At 32.4% G+C, this 23,094-nt stretch overlaps 1 protein-coding gene across 1 annotated transcript; it reads right to left on the reverse strand.

The window, feature by feature from the left end:
- Positions 1-1,208: 1,208 nt before the first annotated feature.
- LOC107962315 (cellulose synthase A catalytic subunit 5 [UDP-forming]) lies at positions 1,209-8,875 on the reverse strand. Its single transcript, XM_016898655.2, has 14 exons — positions 7,683-8,875; positions 6,868-7,063; positions 6,547-6,782; positions 6,366-6,468; positions 6,094-6,262; positions 5,273-5,539; positions 4,756-5,101; positions 4,333-4,470; positions 4,096-4,221; positions 3,761-3,973; positions 3,399-3,666; positions 2,933-3,129; positions 2,467-2,817; positions 1,209-2,298 (listed from the first exon to the last, which is right to left on the reverse strand). The coding sequence occupies exons 1-14, from the start codon at positions 7,761-7,763 to the stop codon at positions 1,717-1,719; spliced, it is 3,273 nt and encodes a 1,090-aa protein (XP_016754144.2). The 5' UTR covers positions 7,764-8,875; the 3' UTR covers positions 1,209-1,716.
- Positions 8,876-23,094: the final 14,219 nt, after the last annotated feature.

Below are 23,094 nucleotides of genomic sequence, written 5' to 3' on the forward strand. Positions count from 1 at the left end.
ACTTTGTCTTAATTATATAAAGTAAAATTATATTATAGGTTGAATATGTTAAAAAGACTTTAATTCTTATTTTAAAAAAAATTTATTATAATATTTGATTTGATAAGTTAATATATTTTAATTATATTCAATGATTCAAATATGAAATATTATTTATGTTAATTATTTCAATTAAAAGTACAATATTTAAAAAAAATAATTAAATAGTAAACCTGTAAAATCTCATACAATGCATGTAGGAGTGTGCAAAATTCGGGTAAAACTGAAAAATTCGATTAATCGGTCGGTTAACCGAATTAATTCGGTCGGGAGTCGGTTAATAATTTTTAAAATTTTCGGTTAACGGTTAATTAGGTTCAAAACCGGTCGATTAATTAAATTTTTTCGGTTTAACCAAAAAAATTAATAAATAAAATTATAATATATAAATAGCCTACTATTCACTCAAACCCAATCCAACTTAAACCCAAATACCCCATCTAATAAATATTAACCAAAGTACCCAACCCAATCCATCCAATCATAAAAATTATAAATAATTTAATAAATAAAAATAAAAATCTAAAACTAAAACTAAAAATAAAAATAAAAATAAAAATAAAAAACAAATAATTTTATACAAATAATTTAGTTAATTTGGGTAATTCGGTTAATTTAGTTAATTTTATACTTATTTTAACCAAAAATTAAAAAACATATAATTTCGGTTAATTTGGTTAACCGACCAAATTAACAAAAAACAATTCGATTCAGTTAATTTTTTTGAAAAAATTTTGATTCGATTAACAGTTAAAAATTTTAAAAAGTCGGTTAATTCAACTAATGTTATTTCAAGTCGATTAACCGACTGAACACCCCTAAATGCATGACATGAGAAGTTTAGTAAAACTATAAAAAAAGTACTATAATATACTCTATAAAATGCATAATGCTTTTTCATTATGTGACACCAATTGAATCAAAAGCTCAAATATAATATAAATTTAAAAAACAGAAATAAATAAATATATAATTTTATTTGTATCCCATCCTAAGGATATCACACCCCATAATAATATATTATGTTTGATAAAAAGAGACCTCAAAGATCCAAGTAAATAAAAGAGGAACTTTAAATTATATCATAATTTTAAGCTTTATATGGATCATAAGAATGCTCAATCAGAAACATTGAATTTTGTTCTAAAACTACTTGGGAAAACCAGAACTAATAAAAGGCTGAAGCCTTCATTTCTCAATGGTGATGTTTGTCACTAATATTGCAGCTTTTGTAGCCATATCTTATTAGCAACACAATGCAGACAATCTTAAAATAAAATGCAGAAACAAATTCCAATCCAAGTTTTTACAATTCATGGCATATATGTCAAAGTCCCTTATTGAGAAGGGAATATGATACCATAGGCATCAATCTTCTCTCCTCTGCAAATTACAAGGACTTTTTATGAATTCCAACTCACAAAATCGACATGTATCGAAAGAATCAATGAAAAACTCAACAGAACAAATATGGGGATCGCAGTTCTATGTATCTACAATCATGCCAACATGTTTTTCCCTTTTGCTTTACCTTATTACATGCTGAGGGCAACAATGTCGCATCCCAGCATGTCTTCATTTTCCACCGAAAGGGCTGCCTGATTTTATGCAATTTTCAGACAACCTTTCTTCATGAACTACGACCCCCTTTTTTTTTTTTCTTTTCTTTTCCTGTATTTAGTCACAGTCCAAACCGCAGACTTCTAAAACAATATCTCCTTTTGAAACAAAGGGGTTGACTCGAGCCCATAAAAGAGAGAGAATTGAAGCTAAAAGTATTGACCAAACCACAATGATGGTGGGAAGCCTGTCTTGTTTCCCCATCAACCCTTTGAGGAATGGGTAAAGATGAACGATGACCCAAATCGCAAAGAACAGTCTACCGAATAGAGGCCCCCATGAGTCATATCCATTAGAGATGGCATCTGAAACCCCAACTATAACTCCAATTACGTTGATGATCAACAACGTCATGGGAGGAATCAACAAAGATGTCCACTTGAATAAGTATAGCTCGGAAAATTCCCCATCGTCTCCTCCTTTTGAGGTAACCGTGAAGTTTGTGTTAACACCGGCTAAAACCTTCAGCAGACCCTGGAAGAGAGCAAACAGGTGTGACGAGACACCACCAATCACCCAGAACTGCTCATTTCTCCACCAATCATGTATTCCAACACCTCCCCACTGCATTTCGAGGATGCTAGTCACAGCAATGACAACAAAGAGAGACATGAAAAGTAAACTGGCATAATTGCTGATCTGCACAAGGAAAAATCAGAATTAGCTGAAACTCAGATAAAACCATATTAAGTGCAGCATCAAGATTTTGAGATTCTCATGGTATATCTAGCAATAATCTAATAATATTATAGTTTCAGCCCGAATAGGAGCATTTTCACATGAGAATGATATTCCATTCCGAATTACCTCAGGGACAATAAACTTTCCAGTAAGGAGACAGACAGCCGGCAGCGTACAATAAATGAGCAGTGGAATTGATGTCAATGGGTATACGACAGAGGCTATATAAGAAAAGCGCTCCAAGGGTTTCAATCCACAGCCATACCCATACCATATTGGGCAATGCCTGCTCAAGAAAATTTCAACAGATCCCAGAGCCCAACGAAGAACCTGGTGCAGACGATCTGAGAGGTTAATAGGAGCTGAACCCTTAAATGCAGGCCTTTTAGGAATGCAGTACACTGACCGCCAGCCATGGCAGTGCATCTTGAAGCCTGTTAATATATCCTCTGTAACGGAGCCATATATCCACCCAACCTGGGTGAAGATCAGCATTGATGAGCATCACCATAGAAGTGCAATAATTCAAAGGGAAAAAATAAAACTTTGAAAGACAAATTAACTTATAAAGTTAGAAACAATTTCTACATACTTCTTTCCCCCAATCTGTTTTATCTTCATAACCACAGCTGATAACATGGATGGCTTCTTTCAACAGTGATGCAGTAGTTGCTCCCTTTGGAACTCCTCCATCCTCCATAAGTGTTGAAGCAATGAAAACCGGTGATTGACCAAATTTCTTCTCAAATTTGATTTGCGGCATAAGGGATGACTTCTCATTGTCAATACCTGCAATATGGAATGTTGGCACTTTAAATGGTAATGGTCTAACATAATCTACATTAAGCAAGAGAGCACATATCTAAAATGATAAAGGCAATTGATTCTAGGTCACAATATATCTGGAAATATCAATAACTTAGACAGGGACAAAACGACTGAAAAGGAGACTAGTCCAGGATAAATTATATTTACGCCTTAATACACGAATTACGTGCTATGAGAAATAGGACATTTTGCAAATGCATGCCGGAAACCAATTGGAAGATAATCCCTACCTTCAATTCCTTCCTCAATATTCTCTAGAGCATATATCTGCTTTGTAACCTCTTTGTTGTTTTTCTTATCATTGGACTTTGATTTCTTATTCTTCTTTTTAGATCGGCAACAGCAACAGCAGCACCATTTTGGCAAACAATTGCATGTTCTTCTTGGAGGCTTCTTCTTGACAGGGGCATCATACCCATAGAGTGCCTGCCTCCTGAAGACACATCCAGTTCCAACATAAATAGGCCCTTGAATTCCATCCAGTCCTTTCATGTTGATCTGTTTTCACAAAAATGAAAAGATATCACCTATTCCTTCTAGGAAGAAATGTGTTTGAAAGTGCAACATTAAAGTTTCCAAAATCTATACTTACATCAAAAAATACAACATTGCGATTTGAGTATCTATCATGTCGATCAATGCCATCAAATCTTTGAGGAAATTGGACATAACAAATCTTCTTTCCTGAAATAGGGTCCATCATGAAGCACATAGCTTCACGGAGAGCCTTGCTGTTGTTTATATAGTGATCACAATCAACATTCAGTAGGAAAGGAGCATTGGAGATGATAGCAGAAACACGCACCTTCATTGATCAGCCAAAAATGTTCAACAATTAGATAATCAAACAACAGACAGATAGGAGGGCAAGCAAAATTGAGATTGTGTCGTGTGTGTGTGTGCTTGAGATTGGAAAGAGAGACAAACCAAAGCATTCATGGCCCCGGCTTTTTTGTGGTGATCAAATCCTGGTCTCTTTTCACGAGAAACGTAAATTAGACGAGGCAATTCATTCCCTTCAATATCACGAACACCATCATGACCAAGGAAAACCTATAGCGAAGAATAACCAATTTTTACTAATGTTATGCATACTGGAAACGATTTGGGGATAGGATAGCATCTGAACCATATCTTAAACAGAACATAAAGAAAACACTTCACCTGAATCATTCCAGGATGATCCCTGATATTGTTTCCTGGCCATGGGGTCCCATCCTGCATCGTCCAACCCTCCTCTGGAACCTTTTGTGCCGTGGAAACCAAGCCATTTATTCGAACTTTGAACTCTTCATATTCCCTCTGTATCAACAAATTAGGAACCCCCAAGATGGATATCATTACTTGAAACCAATGGAGAACACCTTTTTGTGTACAAAAATGCCATGAACGAAAGCAATGGATTTCTTTTGCCAAAAGAAAATAGAGAACCTCTCTGCCTGCTAAAGTTTATACTTAGGTAATGCAATTTCTTGGCTTTCAATTGATTCTTTCATGTAGCATGTAAGTACTAGGTAAGCTAGTCAAATGGCAGACAATTGCCAGCAGTAAATATGTTATACTATAATTAGGAGAAAAGTCACAAACCTTCATAGCACGGCGTTCCCTTACGAATGCTGGATCAACTTTATCTCTCAAATAGTCAACTTTCTGAGAAAAATACCATTCTGGAGCTCGAGGTTCAATGCTGAACTTCTTACAAAATGGCACCCACTTTCTTGCGAATTCAGATGTCTCAGATAGAGCCTCAAAAGTGAGCATGGCAGCACCGTCATCAGAGACATAGCAAGCTACTTTATCAACTGGATAATCTACAGAAAGGATGGAAAGAACCGTATTTGCAGTGATAAGCGGTGGCTCTTTCAGGGGATCAACTGTACTCACAAATATGTCTACAGAAGCTAGATCAGATGGCTTCCCTTCTTTCTCATATCTGAAAAAAAGTTAAAGAAATCTAATAATATAAGTCTAAATTAAGATCTAACTGTATTCTCTCTCTGACATGCATACAATTTAATGTCAGAACAGAAGGAACCATAAAGATGGATTAAGATCCAAAGGGAGAAAAAGGTGGGTAAGGGAAGAGAAAAGAGGATGAAATCACCTCAATGATAAACGGTCAAGGTATGTTTCTCGTTCAATTGGGCACCATTTTGGGAACTGATCCAATATCCAAGATACAGCAAACCATATTTCACAAATCACTGAAAGAAGCCACAGAACATAAGCATCGTTCACAGGATGCAGAATTCTATAGTGAAAAAACAACACTAGGACCACAAGCCGGAGTAGGATAATTAATCTGTATGGATTGATCTTGCTAGATGGGATGGGCAGTTTCCTTGAAAGTGGCTGCCTGCCTTCGTCCATCCTACAATAACACAAAGTTTACATTTTTAGTTGAAACAGTTGGTGAATGTGAAACAGCAGTCATAAATGAATATAGTGACTTCTAGCCTACAGTAAGTTTGGCAAATGAAACAGATATTAATTATGGCTTTTTTCATGCAGAAACCTTATATACAAGTTTGAATAACTTCGCTAACACAGTCATTCACTCACATGAAAAAAGTAACATAAATGTAAAGAGGATACAAACTCTAGAGCCAACAAAAAGTAGATAATGCAATCATATAAAAGATTGATATTTCTCAAAAGAAAAGGAACCAATGAAAAAATGGTTCGTTTAGCAGAAGTGAAAAACAGCAATTATGTTTATATAATTAACCACGAATACCTTTAATAATTATCAACTCATGCCGTCTTTGATAATTACTAACTGAATCAATTGACAATTCCCATATTCTTTGAACCCAAAAAAGGAAGAGGAATCTAGTAAACAAACAATTGCAGGAACAAGCTTTTGTGACTTAAACAAGCTCAGACGCAGCAGTTAAGAATTTCAGAGTGATAAAATGCACTTACACTGGCAAATCAGGATCCTCAAATTCATCTCTGTTATATCCTTCATGCTTAACCACCTGGAGTTTCTCATTCTGTTTTCTCTTCCAATCCTCCATTCTTTCCTTCCATGCAACAGTTCCATACCCATAATCCGCCAAATCTTTCTTAGGATCCATTGGTCTGGGTGGCACTGTGTTGTCAGCAACAGAAACCATTATACACTAGAACGGACATGTGAATAACAGCAATGTGCACAATTAGGACATTTCTACCAATCATATGATACAACTTACAAGTCAAGGAAGGATCAGGAACTGGCATTGGATGGACCCGTTTTCCACAACTCATAAAGGGAGGAACGATAAGAGCATGCTTATCAGAGGAAATCCCAGCATCCTTTAGTAATAATCAATTAGAAATGTCAACCAACAATGCGATACATAAGAAACAGAACTTAACCAAAAAATAATTCACCTCTTCACCATATGTCAGAAGTGGGATCTCTGTAGCAACAGAAGCAGCATCAAACTCCGCAGGGGTGCTTATCCCTGAAACATGAGGTTGGGAACCACGATTGATATTGAGTCGAGCAGAGAGCATAGCAGCAGCAATATGGTGAGGATCTCTCCTATCTTGGCTAGCAATATCAAACTCATTCTCCAAATCATCAGCACCGTCCTCTTCCTCATCCCCTTCCACACGAGGGCAACCTGGAGTAGGCCACATTTTTAGCTAAATCTATCATCTTCAAGGGAATTTTTCTTTTTTACTAAAAGATAACTTCTAAAGGCTCACCTTTAATGCGCTTGTATCTGGTTTTGCATTGAGGGCATGCTTGATTGCCCTCTCTTCTTTCATATTCATAGCAAGGTCTGCATACCGGGAATGCACACTCATTGCAGGCAACAAAGGGTTCTCCATCAAGTGAAATCTCTATCTCATCTCCACAGATCTGGCAAATCTGCCCACTTAGTTCTTTAACAGAAGTCACCTGCAAGTCATAGTTACACAACTAACAACGTCAATCGCCACCAGATCATTAAATATGCTTTTCAGTAAACCGAACAGAACAATTTAGGTTACCCAACGATTCAGCTTTTTTAATAGCTTAAATAACAAAAAATGAAAATACAAAAAACAAGAGTTACTAATTGCCTAAATGGGATGCATCTACCAGCTCTGAGATCTACAAACTAGAAAAGATACTAAATTGGGATAACAAGGGAGGGTTAATGATATTTGATTTTGTTGAATCTAGGTGTATATAAACACTATGCCAACCCCCCACCCCCCCCCCAAAAAAAAACCACAAGAGAAGAAATTTTCCTGGAATGTGATATTCTACCAAGCTGAAGAAAACAGCCACGGAAGCAAGGGTAAAAATTTCTGCTAATCCACCAACCAGAACTTTATAAGGAAAGAGAGAGAAAGGGAGAGAGAGACTCATCGAAACCCAAAAATGGTGGTAAAAAAAAAGCTTTAAATCCTAAAGAATACGAAACAACACATTAACCAGCTCTTACTCGTCCCAAATCCTTCACTAACTATTGGTGTAGCCCGTAACGGGAAACAAAATACTAAAAGAGGCGATAAGCTTTGAAGGTGCTTACTCTTGCAATCTCATCAGCATTGATGAGAACAAACTCATTCCTGTTATGAGAACCAGCAACAAGTCTTCCTTTGGTATCCATCTACCTCCCAACCCCAACCCCAACAACAAACACAGCTCGAAGCTTCAAAAGCAAGACAAACCCCACTTCAATATAGCTACCTCTCTTTCCCCTTCATCACTCAAACCTCATAAAAACCCAAACTTTACCTTCCCACCTCTCTTTCTCGGTTTCTCTCTCAAGCACCCTTTACAAGAACAACACCATTATACAATGAAATGAACAAAAACACAGCTTGAGAGAGAGAGAGAGAGAGAGAGAAAGAGAGAGAGGTAGAGAACCAAATATAGAAATGGGAAGACAGCTAGAAATATAATAGTGTGACTGTCAATGATTATAATATTATAGTATTAAACAAATACTTTTTATTTTATTGTATTGACACTGTCATCTTATTGATCGATTCCTTCAAGGAGAGAGAGAGAGAGAGAGACCCAATTTTACCAACAATTGGTCCTCTCTGTGAAAAATAAAAAATGAAAACTGTGGCTAATGTTGATCTGTGACAAAAGCCTCTAAAAGAGAGAGAGAAAGGATCTGAAAGGAAAGAATCTTGGTGAAAATTCAACGCTTAACACACAAGGGATGAGACAGCAGATCAGCAAGAGAAGGGAAAAGAGAAACCAAATCTTACGTACAGATCTACTTCACATCAAATTTCATTCTCTTTTACATGCAAAAATTTTGCAACTTTCCATCTCAAAAGTTTTTGAACAATAAAAATCTCTCTGACTGTAAATAAACAAATAAGCAACTGGCGACTGAGATTAAAATGGGTTATGAGTATGAACCGGATTTTTATACTTTCTTATATTTGGAGGGTAGTGGAGGTGATGGGACCAAGGGGTTGTCCCACCGTGCCACGGTGGTGCTTGGCGGTGATAATGGGTATTTTGGAAGTTTGATATTTCAAGTTTCCTTTTTGGGTTATCAAATTGAAAGGTTTTCTTGAAATACAAAATTCACTTATTCAGAAAAAAAAAATTAAATAGAAGATTTAGCCCAGCTGAGTTAGATGGCAACTGTCAATCACTTTGAGCAGAATAAAATTCAAGCGAGAAATTAGGGGTGGAACGCAATTGAATGGAAGAGTTGGCGAATTGACCAAAATGGAATTAGGGTTTTCTTCTGTTGTTTCAGAAAACTCTTTCTAAAACATCGCTTTCATTTGAGACTTTTTTTTTTAATTATTATTTTCAAGTTTTTCTTATTTTTAATAATTTTTATTTATATAAATAAATAATAAGTATGTAATTATATAATTGAAAATATATTTTTTTATATCATCATCATAAAATTATTTTTTAATTAATAATTATTTTATTTATATAAATATAATAATAAATATGTAGTTATATAATAAAAATATATTTTATATAATTTATTATGTTAAAAATGTTTTATCTTTTAAGAGTATCAATTATTATTTATTTATTTTTTTTATATATAATTTTTGTATGTAAAATATTTATTGTTTTCACCTACACTGTAAATATAATAAATTTTAATATTATAAAATTAAATAATTATATTAAATATTATTATTTTTATATATAAAATATTTCAAATATTATTATATTTTCACCTATATTGTAGTTATGGTAAATTCTAATATTACAAAAATAATTATTTCAAATATCATTTATTTTATATGTGAAATATTTCAAATAATTATTTCAAATGCACATATAAAAATATATAATACTAAAATTTATCACACCCATGATTTAGATTGAAAAATAAATGTAAAAATTATATTTACTAAAAATAATTATATTTGAAATAATTAATTAATTTTATAATATTAGAATTTATCATACTCACAATGTAAGTGGAAAAAATGATATATAAAAATAAAAATGATACTTTAAATAATTATTTGATTTTACAATATTAAAAATTACCTTACCCACAATGTAGGTGGAAAAAATAAATATTTGACATATAAAAATTATACATAAAGAAAAGTATAACAAAAAATTAGTTGATGTTTTAAGAAAATAAAATATATTTAACATAACGATAAATATAAAAATATTTTTTATTATATAATTACATATTTATATGAATTTATTTATATAAATAAATAAGTTACTAATTAAAAATATTTTTAACATAATAATATATATAAATATATTTTTATTATATAATTACATATTTATTATTTTATTTATATAAATAAAATAATTATTAATTAAAAATAAAAAACTTGAAAACAAAATGTTTATTAATTAAAAACATTAATTAAAAATTTTAAATTAAAAAAACTTTAAACAATGTGAAATAAAAAAAAAACATAAGTGCTTGAGAGAGAAATGACCCATTTCCCTTAAAAAAAATTAAAATTTTGGTCTATACCCCTATTTTTTTCTTGAAATTAGCGTATACCACTAATTTTGTTGATTCTTTCTTGTGTTTATTTTGGTTAAATCAATTTGCAATTGCTTGATAAAAATAATATTTGGAAAATGATTTTTAAAAAAATAAATTTATTTTTTACAAATTGATATTGTCTGTGTTTAGATAATTTTGTATAAACTATTTTTTTGTTTTTTTTAAATTTTCTTAAAATTATTTTCTAAAAATTTTTATTAGTGAAATAAATACAACCTAAAAATATTTGTTACAAAATATTATACTATAATTGGCAATTTTTATAGAGGATGAGCAAATTAAAAATAATGTTTAAAAGATTTAGGCAATTCAAGCTTAGTGGTGGTGGAGGTGATGGTGAAAATTTAAAAGTACCAACTTTTTTACTTTTGATATGGTAGAAGTTTTTTACGATTTTGTATTGTTTGATATAGAAATCAATTGCTTCAAATAATTTATTAAATATATATAAATAAAAATAGAAAAAGCTTAATTGACTTTCTCATTTGGAATCAAAATAAGTTTTTGATTAATTTATATGGAGAAACATATCAATTTGTTGCAAGTTTAGTCTAACTATTCCATATTGTGTTTAGTCACAGTATTGATCAGACAGTGATATAGAAACGAAAAATAGAAAAGTAAAGAGAGATTTTGCACACAGTTATTTGTTAGCTTAGTTCGAAAACAATACTACTCTATGGAGCCTCGCTCAATGAATGATTCATATTCAACAATTTCATGGGTCGCCTATTAGTTTAAGCCCAACACCGACCCTAATTATTATCATTCAGTTACCCCAAAACCTCAATTACATCAAATATAAACTATTCAATAAAAGCCTAACACAAGACTACAAAAATACAAAGTAAAAGATAAAACAAGAACCAACCGAAAACACTTCAAAAGCTACCTCCAAATGTGCAGCACAATAGCCTATTTATAGGTTAAAGTCGACATATTCTCCATGTAGTCTTGATAAAGTAAAACTCTCAATTTTAATCTGAGTATAACTTCTTGAATTATATACAATTATTATTTAAAATAAAGTAAAATTAATTTCCTTAAAAGTAGCCATAAAACACATCCTTGAGATTGAGAAAAACTCTCACCATAATCCAAGTTGAAGTAAAACTCTTGAACACACTTAAACTCTTTACAAATACACACCACTTCAATTTCAGCTTTAACGAATGGAATAAGAATGTCCAAGAAGCCCATTTGCTTATTAAAACAACATCCAATATGACACGTTACAAAGGCCAACATATAAATATGCCCAGGTTGTCTCATGTCTTGATTGACCAAGTCTTTGAGTGATCATGTAACTGAACAAACATTGCTAGACAGTCTTGGCTCTAATTATAACACCTTATACCTGGTTCGATCATCAGACTTGAGCTATAAGATGCTACAACAGTTAACAACATTTAACATACATGAATTCATCTTAAATATGCAATTAAACAACAAACATTCAATATCATGGATATACTATGATTGAAAACCAAAATTGAGCATTAATTGAGCTTACGTAGCTCTTAAACCAACTTAGAAACAATCCAGAACTAATTAGAAACTTTTACAAAAAAAGGTAAAAAGGCTAAACATGGGTCACACAACTGTGTGGTCAGGCCATGTGACAGGTTGAGACCATATGGTGCAATATCACACATTCATGTCTCCAAACCATGCAACAAACCAATTTCATGTAAGCCTAAGTCACACAGCTGTGTCACCAGGCCGTGTAACTAACTATGGTCGTATGGAACTAAAACCATCATGAACAAACAAAGCACATTGCTGTGTCACTTGACCATACGTGACACACGGCTGTGTGACAGCCCGTGTATCTACCCATGTTGCTAAATTATACCTTGAAATGCAAATTGTACATGTATTTGTCTACTTAGGCCACAAACATGCCATTAATCATTCATTCAAGCAATTCAAAACACACTAAAAACATACCAAAACATGTCATTTGCCTAGTTCTAACCAATATGCCATAGGGCACCATCACAAACAACATTCAAACCTAAAGTTCAACTCCATTTTCTATCAAATTCAAGCTTAACTAAATAATGTCATGTAAAGTGTCAAAATGCCATCATTTCCTTCATCAATTAACAACCATTTATTAAGGCATATTCACTAATAAATTTGCCATCAAAAGAATCAATGCACACATCAAATTTTCATGACATCCATATCAAGTATCCAACCATAATACTATAACATCCAATCAATCCATCACTCAACCATTCTTTCCATAACAAATGACAACTTATCAACATTTCATCTCATTCTATCATATACCATTCACAATCCACATTTAATATTACCATATAAACCGTGTACATCCTTACCATTTAGCTATCAAACATATATAATTTGTACAAGCACAAGACATATATACTTTCATGAACACAAAGTATATATACCAAATACTCCTATTACATGCCACAAACTGAAATATAACGATTTCAAATTCTACCAAAAGGTACTTGGATAGTGTGATCTTTAAGCTGATCCAATCGTCCAGTTCTGCAATACAACAACTATAGGAAAATAGGAAAATGAGATAGAGTAAACTTCAACTGAGCTTAGTAAGTTCATAGGTAGAAAAATGATATAACATACCTTAATGTCACATTTAAAATTTAACAAAAACATTAACTAACACTTAATCTTGTCATCACAACCATTTCGATAAGTGAGTTCATTATATTCAAGTCATATAACCATTCAAGCTATACAATATCATTCAATACCAAGACATAATATAATATCCATAAGTGTGAGTACATATTTTCAAGTCATTTACCAAGACACTATTACCAAGCATCAATACAAATCATTACATCATTTAACAATCACTATTTAGCCCAATGAACTAATATGATCAGATACGGATACGCTGTTATCCACCCAAGTCACACCAAAATTCTCAACTGAGCTAATCCAACCAAGAACACGTCTGGGCACCAAATGCCTAACACAAAGGCTAACATCCCTCCAAAAACACGCCTGGGCACCAAATGCCAAGCCCGTAGGCTTTACATCCTCCCCTAGAAATATGCCAAGATCATTGTAAATATAACTCAAAAATCCATAATGAATGTTGGATTTCTATATATTCAATGTATAATATCATGTCATATATCACCATATCACATATCAATCCCGTACAACGTGCAAAATAACCTATTGACATGCCAATTGTATCTTATCCTATATTCATCCGGGCTCGATACATGTAACAGTATAACACTTTCCATTTAAATATATTTTTTTATTGTTTCAATTGTAATATTTAAGTTTACATTCTGTTAGAGTATGCCCAAAGACCAATCATGATATGGTTGTAATTACATACTTATTTTACCTCGTTATTGATACAAGGCATTGTCATTGTCATTGTCATTTCAGTTTCTTTTTCTATATATATAAATAAACTAATCAATAATAAAGGCCTAAGAATAATATGATTATTCTTAAAAGGTCCTTAGTCAAGTATTATTGTGAGCTTGGACAATAATAATGCATTGAGACTAATGTGTAGTTGATTGATGACAAAGTGTTGTCACTGACATAGAGATGTCAAAATCAATACATGAATATGTGTTAGAGAACAAAAAATTGGACTAACCTATCATGAGTATGTTTTTTGGATTATTATGAGTCACAAACATTACTCATAGCGATAACTATGTACATGATCCTCAAACTTGATATCATCATTATCCCAACATCGTGAGTCGTATATTTTGATACAATCAAACGTCTACCGTAACAGGTTGTACCATAAAGATTGATGTTGGATATACCACAATCCATGTAGTGGGATATGGTTGATCAATATAAGATTTATCCTTCCTATATAATAGGAGTAATATCTTAGGCCATTTGATAGAATGAGACTAGAAATGCAGAGTCATGCTCAAATAAGTTGATATGAGATATTACACTTATTTGTTTATTGTAGTCTACTCAGAATATCAAGAAATATGAGATTGGACTATACAAGTGTGACTATACCATGACTTGTGTCCAATCTAGATATAAAGGATAAAATGATATAATACATGAAAAATTTATCATAGAAAAGTTATGTTGAATCATGACTTCTTGTAACTTGGGTAGCAATGATGCATTGCTAGATACCACTCATTACTTGTAACATTAGAAATGTTCTAGTATTACTACCAACGTTACATGAACCTACAAGGTCACACCCTATGGTTAAAATGAATAGACTTCACACCAATAGAATGGGCGTATACCCTCCTAAATACCACTATGGTGGATTCTTATCATTAGCGGATAAGTATGACTTGACAAATAGTTTCGTCCAACGAACAATATCTGTAACACCCTAGACCCGACCCGGTTGTTGAACCCGAATATAAAGATGCCATACCACTGTCTCACTACTTGTACATTATAATGTTCATTTTATTAAAGCAGACACATGTAATTTATAGCATTTCACAGGTTTTAAGACATACATGCATTAATCATTGTTAAATCGTGCTGGACATAAATCAATGTAACTAATTGTGTTAAAAATTTAAGCATTTGGACCACTTAGCAAAATTTCCAAGATAATCACGTAGGTATCAATACTGACCCTAGGGTATTGATATTTTCTTTAAGTGGCATCGATACCACCTAGAAAAACGATACCAAACTTGCACTATGTTTCTCACTTTAAAATCAAAGTCTAAAAAATTATCGGTATCTATCATGAAATATCGATAAATTTACCCCGAGTATCGATACTTGAGCAAATGTATCGATACCAAATCTCTATTATGATTTCCTACACATTTCAAGACATAGAGGTATCATTTTAAAAACTTGATTATCGATACCTCTGCCCCAGACCTAAAAAATGTAGCATACTTATGCAAACAATTCATTCCAATTTAGTTTCTAGACATCATGCATCTATTACTCCAACAAACCAAATGGCTAAATTGACAGTTCAATATGTCAAAACATGTCCAAATAAGAAAAATAATACTAACTTCAATGTTCATAAAATCGAGCATAATATAAACGTGTAAATCTCAAATACTAAAGCCAAAAATTGGTAAATAGACCAAAAACATCATGGCAATAGTCAACCATAAATCTACCATATTGCCTTATTCTCTAGTACATAATTAAATGAACAAACACCTACGAGAATTAACAAAGTATTGCTTGGATCACCTCTCAAAAACCACACCGCTCACACCGGCACACAGCTAATCTACAATGGGTAAAAAAGAGAGTGGGTGAGCTTAACAAGCTCGGTGAATGATTAGAATAAGCACCATGCAAACAATTCATTAAGCACTAATGAAACAACTATATAGCACAAACTTTAACAGTTCCAACTTTAGTGTCATAATATACTTACTCGTGCATTATTTTCTAGTTCTTTTACATAGTAAACATATTCACCTTTAAGCATATACCATATTACACATATAATCACATAACCTTTAAGGATATATCACAATACTCATATAATCGCATACCATTCAAGCATATATCACAATACTCATATAATCACATAACATTCAAGCATATATCACAATACTAAAAAACATGTTTATAGATAAATTGCATAATGGTCACATGACATATAAACACATAACACAATACACACATATTCATAGTTTAAGATAATTTAGCACTTGAGCTATGAAACATAAAAGTGAGCTCTATCATCACTCATCGGATACACGGATCTCCAACACACCACATAGACTCATAAAGTCAAACATGTCAAAAAAGTGAAGCATAAAGCTAACACTTTCCTTATTTCCCCTTACATGTCCCGTTGAATGGAGCTTAGCTCACATTCCCTTATCTCCCGAACATGTTCTAGAGCCTCAACGCCCAAAATCACTGTACATATAGGTGAGCACTCACAATCCTATAACATGCCAACTATATCCAACAGTTTCAAGATTATAAGGCCAAAATATCTAAAATCAAATACATATCACTTATCGATTATTTGTGTACAATCATGCATATTTGTATCTTTAGTAAAACACTATCACTAACATTTAACATATGCATAACATGTACACATTTGCACTCTCACAATGGTTATTATAACCACATACCACAAGTTACAACATCTCATCTCAATTCACATATTCAGAAACACATAAGGACATAGTTCACAAGATAACATAGGTATGAGAAAGCCTATACTCGAAATTTAGAGTAGGGGTTTAGGCTACTACTAAATTCCTAAATAACGCATTGAATCATGTCCACAAGCAATTATCCCAAACACTCACCACTACGCTTTCGCCGAAAAGCCGAAAGCTTAAACTAGCCATTCCTAGCTCATAGATGGTCCTAGCAAATTTGAAGCTTCAACACAATAATTCACACAACAATACATACAAAATCAGCCAAGGACTCACCACAAGCAATAAAAAAACATAAGCCTAAGTTATGTTCTCATGTAACCAAAACCTTTAACATAACCAACTTGAAATCCAAATATCTCAATCTACACTTAATTTTTCACCTAAAACGAGTTTCATTCATCTAATTATTCATCTACGACTAATTCCCAACCTTTAAACTACAATAAAACACTCAATTCATGGTATTGACTTTTTCGACATGTTTTAAAGCTATTTTTTGAAAATTAATTAAAACGTTAGAAATTCTTAATGAAACTTTAAAGAAAATTTAGAAACCTTCTAATCAAGTGAAAATAAGTTGAAAAATGCTTTGAAACCACATTTTTACTCAAAATCCTAAAATCCACCATTAACAACCCAATTTTTGGCTTTTATTTAAAACATGCGATTTAACGACTAATAATTCAGTTTTAGGGACTAAATAACATTTAAAACTAATTAGAGTTGAATCATTGCCTTAAATGATGAAAACCAAGCGTTCGATCGAAAATCCAAAAAAATTGAAAGCTTGACAATAGAGAAAACTATGGTGTTTTTGGGTGTTTTTCTTAGCTTCTATGGAGATTTATAACTTAAGAGAAGATAGAAATAAAAAGGAATCAGGATTTGGAATTGGAAAGTTGGGAGAACTATGCATGTCACAAGTACGGGAGGAGAAGAAGACTAACATGAAAATAAAACTATAAATGGGGGTTTTTAGGTTGTGGTTTAAAATTTGGTCTACTTGCCTCTTAAAAACTTACAATTTTGACTCTTTTACAAATCAGTCCAATTTTCAAAATTAAAGGTATTTTAAACACATTTTCAGAAATTGATTAAATTTTTTAAAAACCATAGTAAAAAAACATTACTGATAAATCATGTTGTAAAAATTCCAAACACTCTAAGGCTAAAATCTCTAAAATACCCCTAAAACTCTTAGGTCCTATTTTGGGGTGTTACAGTATCACCTGGAGAGTAATATCGGTTGGCGGATAGAATTACCTGGCGGATGCGATTCACAACTTCTTTTAGAGTTAAAATTTATGGAAGTTAGTATTCTTTTTAAAAGAATATAATTTCAATATCTTCCATGATTTTCTCTAAAAAGTAAAAGGGGGAATTATTTCGTGCTAATATATTATATTAATAAAAGGAATATATTGCCTAATTATGTGGGGGTGAATAAGTAAAAAAAATTCAAAGGGCCTAGTAGTCGGATTTTGGATTCTCTCTGAAAGATTTCAAAAAGTTTTTGATGTTCGTGTTTAATTGGGTGGACTACGTAGAAGCCAAAACGTTTTGTTACGGATAGGATTGACATTGTCTAAAGGAATCCAACCAACATAGTTATTCATCATTCTTCAGTTTTAAAAAGTATATATTCAACCTGACACATTCCTCGTACATGGATCCATAGTTGATGATCATTGGAATAATTTTTTCGCTGTGCCTGTAACTCCCCTTACCTAAGCCCAAGATCGAGACAGGGTACGAGGTATTACCAGACTTAAATGTATGTAAAATCAGGCCATAAAAATTTTTTGTTCAAATTAAAAAAATTCATTCATATTCGTAATGTCCCTTATACAGGCTTACGAGGCCTAAAACATACATCGGGGGTGGTTCGGGACTAAACCGAGAACTTACGAACTTTTTACAACACTTAGAAAATTTTTTAGTTTTGGAGAGTCACACGCCTATGTGGGTAGGCTGTATGGTCACACACGCCCGTGTGGCTTGGACATGCCCGTGTCCTCAGCCTATGTAACTCTCTGTTTATGATGTCAACAATATTTTAAGGTCACACAGCCAAGACACATGCCTGTGTGCTAAGCCGTGTCTTCTACACAGTTGAGACACACGACCGTGTCTCTGCCCGTGTGGCCAACACGTAGGCTATTTTCCAAGCCTTGGTCAACCTTAATCCCTCACACACTTATACAACATTAAAGTCATAGAACATGGTATTCAATTAAAGATTAAAGAACCTCAATTAAGTTACAAACATAACATTTGCATGTCATCATACTCGTGTTTTTCATACTTATTTGGCCTTGTCTATTATAATACCACTTATACTTTTATACCACGGTTGTCATCATATTAATTAACTTCAACTTAATTATAGCAAACAAGTATAACCACATCACACAAGATCTCAGTCCATATAAGCACATGATCACATTTCAAGGTGTTAGCACATTGCACATGGATAAATAGGTTTACAAACTCATAACCAATATAAGCCACATCTCATGGCTATATACACTTGAATCATTATAAGCCAATACATTTGGCCAAACCATTAAACACAAAACACAAAGGAGTAGGTATCTATACATGCCACTCGCTTGAAAATACTTAAGGTTTATCGATATCCTAAAATTGATAATTTGATAGTATGATGCTACCTCCGACGATCTCCAACCCCGAGCTAACCTGGCAACACTAAAGAAATGAAAAGGATGGGGTAAGCTATATAGCTTAGTAAGTATGTATGAAAATAATAAGCAATTTGTTAACATGCTTCTACCAGTTCTCACATCATGATCTCAAGGTAAAACAATCATAATTACACTTTTTACTTATGTTCATGTCAAGCTATTTACTCGCGTCATAGTCACTAAATTATTAATATCTTGAGCTACAAAATTCTAAATTAAGATCTGTTAAAAGAATTTGAAACTAGACTCATATATATTTCTACCATAAAATTTTCAGAATTTATGGATTAGCCAATAAGTACAGTTTATTCTTCAAAGTTACCCCTATTTTGCTATTTGACAGCTGCGACCTTTTTTTACTAAAAAATAATTATCTCTTAGAACGAGATTTGGATGATGTTCTCATCTATTTCTCTTGAAAATAGACTCATTAAGAATCTTAGTCATACAAATTCTAACCAATAATTAATTTCATACAATTTTTAATGATTTTCCAAAGTTAAGACAGGGGAGCCCGAAATCACTCTGACCCTGTCTCACAAAAATTCAAATATTTCATAATATGAAATTCTTTTGCTTACACCATTTCTCTATGTGAAACTAGACTCAATAAGATTTAATTTCATTTTTTATTCAACCTCCAACTCAATTTCCACAATTTCTGGTGGATTTTCAAAATCAGACTGCTACCGCTGTCCAAAATTGTTTTAATGTAAAGTGATGATACTAAGTTTATAACACCTTTACAAATCATTTCCACCATCATGGTAAAAATAATTTTTTTCTTATACATCACAAGCCTAGACCTATAATCACAATGTCATCACAATTTCAATCTCATAAGCATGACTTACTTATTTGCATCCTTACCAAAGGTGCATCATAAACCAAAATCATTTCTCATGAGTTTTGTATACATACCTGTACTACTTCGTAACGTAATCATACATTAACACAACTTTGATATAATCTTTGAATTACCCATTGAACCACTTGAAATACTAAAGGATACTTGAAAATCTCATACACATGAAAAGATGTCGATGCCATGTCCTAGACGTGGTCTTACATGAGATCTCACATCGATGCCAACAGCTCAGCTATGGTTTTACACGAAGTCTCATAAAGGTGCCAATGCCATGTCCCAGACATGGTCTTATACGGGACATCATATCGATGCCAATGCCATATCCCAGTTATGGTCTTACATGGGATCTCATACTGATGTCGATGCCATGTCCTAGACGTGATCTTATACTGGATCTCTTATCAATGCCGATACCATATCCCAGATATGGTCTTACACAGGATCTCATCTCGATGCCGATGCCATATCTTAGATATTGTCTTATACGAGATCTCAATACTCACAAGTCGTGATATCCGTATCTTAGCTATTCCTAGGGTTCAACCGGATTTTTGAGACACCAACTTTTGACGAGTCGTCATTGAGACATCATGAATCAATTTCATAAAGACAAATACATATACATATACATTTCATGCAATATTTAAGCATTAAACATATAATAATAACATGTTGCATTATTTTCATACAAACTTACCTCGATAGTAAAAATGGCGAAAAGAGACTGAACCGTCAAATACTCATTTTTCCCTCGTTCTAGGTCTGAATCTCATTTTCCTTGATCTATAATATCACATTTAGCTTATTTGTTAGTCACATAATTCAATTTGATCCAAAAATCACATTATGGCAAGATTACATTTTTGCCCCTAAAGTTCCACATATTTATACTTTTGCCCCTAGGCTTGTAAAATGATTTTTCATTCAATTTCTTTGTTCTTTAATCCTAGCCAAATCATTTTCATAACTATAGAAGCCCACAATTTCCACCAAATCACACTTTTATGACAAATTTTATAACTTTTACAAATTAGTCATTTTTAGCATTTTTACCGAAAACTACTTAGCAAAAGTCGTTTAACACACAATAAACATTCATATTCCTCCCTTAAACATCAAAATACACACATGTAGCACATGGGTAAATTTTTAAACATCAACTCTAGCTCAAATAAATGGTAGAAATAGATAGATCTCATTACGGGGATTGCAAAAACGTAAAAATCATTAAAAACGGGGCTAGAACGGACTTACAATCGAGCTTGGAAGCTTGAAAAACTTTAGCCATGGTTTCTCCGTGCAAGTTTCGGCCATAGCTTGAAGATGGACAAAAAATGGCTTTTAATTTTGTTTTTAATTCATGTTAATTACCAAATGACCAAAATGCCCCTAACTTAAAAATATTCTATTTCACCTATTTCATGTCTATTTTTGTCCAAAAAATTAACCAATGGTCTAATTACCATATAAGGACCTCCAATTTAAAATTTCATAACAATTGGACATCTCTAACATGTAGAACTCAACTTTTGCACTTTTTACAATTTAGTCTCTTTAACTAAATTGAGTGCCCAAACGTCAAAATTTTCAAACGAAATTTTCACAAAATCATTTTATAAAAATATAGACTATAAAAATATAATAAAAATAAAATTTTCCTCGTTGGATTTGTGGTCCTGAAACCACTATTCTGACTAGGCCCAAAGTCGAGCTGTTACAGCGCCACATGGTGTACCGGCGATCCAACACATTAAATATCCACAATATACATAATTTAATAAATAAATTACCAAAATAAAAAAGAAAATATCGTTTGAACTTACCAGGGCCAAACAATAAAGATAGGAGTTTCAGGGACTAGTTTGCAATTTTCTCTTTCCATGATTATCTATCAGTTCTTGATATATACAGTAATTTTATTTCAATATCAACCTCAATTACATTATAACATTGCATTTGATGCATTTGACTTCCTATTAACATTTTTCAAAATTTCCCTAATATTTTTCATTTATTCAATTTAGTCCCTAAAACCAAAACAAGCTTATTTTTCACAATTAAGCCTTAGAATAACATGTTGAATCCATATCCATCCCCATAAAGCCCTCCAATACTAAAATTTTACAAGAAATCCATGCCAAATTTAACATACTTTCAATTTAAATCCTAAACTTAAAAAATATTTAAAATCACTTTACAAAATATTCCTATTTCATCATTAAGCTTCAAACTCAAGCGTTAACATCTAAAAAGCTTTAAGAACATTAATGGTAAGTTTTCAAAACTTATAAAATATTTTAAAATAGTCATTGGGCTAGCTAGATTAAACTACAACGATTTTAAAAACATAAAATTCATGTAAAACAGGTGTGAAACTGACTTACATGCAAGAGTATATGCAAGGCTGAAACTTTCTTAGCTAACAACAATGTAGTTTCTAGTTGGAAATAGAAAGAAATGGGGAAGATGATTTTGGTTTCTTTATGTTTTATTATTAATAATACATTAAAATTATTTTAATATACATTTTTAATAATAAAACTTAATTAATCAAACATATAACCGACCACTAACTTCAAGAATGGCCTGATTGCCTTTTAAATCTATTCAATTATGATTTTTTTACTCAATTAGCCCTTATAAACTTATAGCGATTGACTTTTGCAGTTTTTATGATTTAGTCCTTTTTTCTTTAATTAACTAAACAAACATCAAAATTACCAGACCAAATTTCAATATGACACTATAATAACCTCATAAATATTGAATAAATAATAATTATGAACTTACACATCAGAATTGTGGTCTCGAAACCATTGTTTCTGACACCACTTAAAACGGGTTGTTACACTAACCATCCCCCCTTTGGCTTTTTGACAAAACATAAGTAAATGGTATATACTCCTCCAATCAACATGCCATCAGTACACAAGAGGTACCAAGGAGAAAATTGAAACAAATCTCAAATTCATAAACCATAGTCAACATAAATATGAACCATACCACACCAAAATCAGCAAGCTTACTCCCCATACTCTATGCTCCCCTTATTTGTTTGCCTCAAGTTTATTCAAGGGGGTGGGATGCAACCTTTTCAACAATAAGGATTATAAGTCATGGAAAAACAAGTACCTTTTCCAAGAGATGGATTATATTTGATATTTAAAGTCTCTTCAATATCATCAACATGAGTATCAATAATTTGCTAACCTTTAGAGCTCAAGTATGGTTAATCTTTTCTC

The sequence above is a fragment of the Gossypium hirsutum genome, chromosome A06 (assembly GCF_007990345.1).
Source record: "Gossypium hirsutum isolate 1008001.06 chromosome A06, Gossypium_hirsutum_v2.1, whole genome shotgun sequence".
Lineage (NCBI taxonomy): Eukaryota > Viridiplantae > Streptophyta > Magnoliopsida > Malvales > Malvaceae > Gossypium > Gossypium hirsutum.

Coding starts and splice junctions, on each gene's coding strand:
- LOC107962315 (XM_016898655.2), bottom strand. CDS start 7,763: ATGGATACCAAAGGAAGACTTGTTGCTGGTTCTCATAACAGGAATGAG. Junction 6,469..6,546: donor TTCTGACATATGGTGAAGAG/GTGAATTATTTT, acceptor TTATTACTAAAG/GATGCTGGGATTTCCTCTGA. Junction 4,222..4,332: donor ATCATCCTGGAATGATTCAG/GTGAAGTGTTTT, acceptor TCTTCGCTATAG/GTTTTCCTTGGTCATGATGG.